The sequence below is a fragment of the Lathyrus oleraceus genome, chromosome 3 (genome assembly GCF_024323335.1).
Source record: "Lathyrus oleraceus cultivar Zhongwan6 chromosome 3, CAAS_Psat_ZW6_1.0, whole genome shotgun sequence".
Classification (NCBI taxonomy): Eukaryota; Viridiplantae; Streptophyta; class Magnoliopsida; order Fabales; family Fabaceae; genus Lathyrus; species Lathyrus oleraceus.
This window is the reverse complement of record NC_066581.1, coordinates 390,066,612-390,068,744: the sequence shown is the minus strand read 5'-3', so window position 1 is coordinate 390,068,744 and position 2,133 is coordinate 390,066,612. Positions and strand designations below refer to the sequence as shown.

The window sequence follows — 2,133 nt, the reverse complement described above, 5'->3', positions numbered from 1 at the left end:
TTCTTTAACTTCCATTATTTCTTAACATGATTGTTGCTCTCATGGTTGCTCATTGAATTGTTGAAGATACCTAAATATTTTGGTGATATATTAGTAGTTTCTAGTTTATATGTTATAATTATTTCATGACATATAGGTTTGTATATCAATATTTGAATTATATTGTTCTCATGATACATTTGTTATACTTTGACATTAATCTCAATTTATATATACTTCAATATATTGTATTTATACAACTTCAATTCATTATAATCTTAAATTACTATAATTATATTTACTCGTACAATTATATATAAGTGCTTAAGCAAGGATACATAATAGCTACTGTGAGTTGAATACATTAAGAGTGAAGTAATGTAATTATGAATTAACATGAAAGATAAAACCACTTTATTAAGGAGCATTTCATTTGAATCTTCTCATCTAATAAGCTCTATTTTCACCCTCTTATGTTATAAATTTCTTACCTTCTAAAATTACCCCCGTGACGGATGCAAAGTTCTGATTTATAGATGGAAGCAGTATGTGGTATCCATAATAGCCCAAATAGAGGAAGTATTCTCGTTCCAAATACCTCTGCAAAAAGAATAAAAAAGGAAAATTCAAACATAAAACTTAAAGAAATAGTTTTCACAAATCCAACAAAATAGAAAAATATAACAAGTAATTGAATTGAAATTGAAATCAATAATCAATAATCAATATGCATATGTACACTACTACCTCTCAAAGGACTGTACATGTATACAAACATCATTATTATCTGCATAAAAAAGATATTGTGAGTGGGTAAGGATCTTCACATTTACAAATGTTATCCATCTTTTTCTAACTGTGATTTAAAAAAGAAAAAAAAGTAAAAATACATTTACTTGATTTTGAGTGGCTAAACGGAACCGATTAGTCGGACATATCTGTTTTATCTGTATTATTTTGTGGAACACACCAAAGTTTTATTCTCACACCTTCTAATATGTTATCTCCAATCCGCTTTATTTTTTTTACAGGACGCAAACATTTACATAATTTTTTTTTGTCAATTATTAGTCTTTAAAATATAATGCCCGCAATCACGGCTCGTTCGGTCCAAAAATTTTTAGAACAAACATTTTTTTTAGACTAGCACCCTGAACAATATCCGTCTTGTTCTTCTCTCATGTTTTTTTTACAAAATAGACCTAAATGGGACGAAAATAACGGTTTGATACTCTTAATTCCTTCCCACAATTTATTTAATTACAATAACTACAAACTATTACAAAAAAAAATGAATCTTTTAAAAAATATAATTAAATCTTGACAAATTTTAGACCCTTATACAGTAACCTGTTTTACACATCAAAACCGACTCTATATACTTATCAAGATATAAATTTGAATAGAAAGAAGAACATAACAAACATAATGAAATTGAGTTATGAAGAACTCACACCAATGAAGAAACGAGCATTGAAATAAATAGTAGGAGATACATTATTCAAAAGGAGGTCCCTAAAAAGCACATGATAAAGAAAGAAAATGGGAATATTAGATATAGGACCAAACGTATGGTTATAAGCATGTATTTTAGACAGAACTTCAGGGTTGTGACGAGACTTGTTCACATCTGTTGGAATCAAAAGGTTAATAGGTTTATCACAGATTGGACATTCACAACGTTGAAAGTCTTGCCGCCAAACATTCATTGTACATGTTCCACAAATCCAATGAAAACATGTAGCTTGGCATGAAATCTGAAATTTTACGTCACATATTAAACATTCACGAGACATTTTGAACTACGTGTTTCTAATGCAACGGTTTTGGTGGTGTTAATGTACTAATATGTTTTCTAAAAATATTGATTTTACCATGTGTGCGTTGAATAGGGAAATGATTGTTTGTTTAGTACCATGAGAAATGGAAGGAAGAAGTCTTATGTTTGATTTTGTCCAATGGAAAAAATAGAATGTATTAATCCATCTAATATACACAACAACAACCATTCAAGTTAAAGTAAAAAAAAAAAAAAACACCTGTCACACATAATCTCTTAAAGCTAGAATGTTGCACTCGTTAGACTTGTTTTATTTGTTAAAATAATTTTTTTGAACATAATTTATATAATTGTCAAGCTTAGATTTTATAATA

General features: G+C 28.3%; 1 protein-coding gene across 1 annotated transcript; it reads right to left on the bottom strand.

Moving 5' to 3' along the window:
• Positions 1–345: 345 nt before the first annotated feature.
• On the bottom strand, positions 346–1,760 carry LOC127129309 (uncharacterized). Its single transcript, XM_051058531.1, has 3 exons — positions 1,434–1,760; positions 727–766; positions 346–579 (listed from the first exon to the last, which is right to left on the bottom strand). Exons 1-3 carry the CDS (start codon positions 1,686–1,688, stop codon positions 467–469), a joined length of 408 nt encoding a protein of 135 aa, XP_050914488.1. The 5' UTR covers positions 1,689–1,760; the 3' UTR covers positions 346–466.
• Between the last annotated feature and the right edge of the window lie 373 nt (positions 1,761–2,133).

Excerpts from the sequence above, each read along its gene's own strand:
- LOC127129309 (XM_051058531.1), bottom strand. The coding sequence starts at position 1,688 with ATGAATGTTTGGCGGCAAGACTTTCAACGTTGTGAATGTCCAATCTGT. Across the intron at positions 767-1,433 it reads ATGCTCGTTTCTTCATTGGT|ATAATAATGATGTTTGTATA; the intron begins GTGAGTTCTTCA and ends TTTTTTATGCAG. Across the intron at positions 580-726 it reads CATGTACAGTCCTTTGAGAG|AGGTATTTGGAACGAGAATA; the intron begins GTAGTAGTGTAC and ends TTCTTTTTGCAG.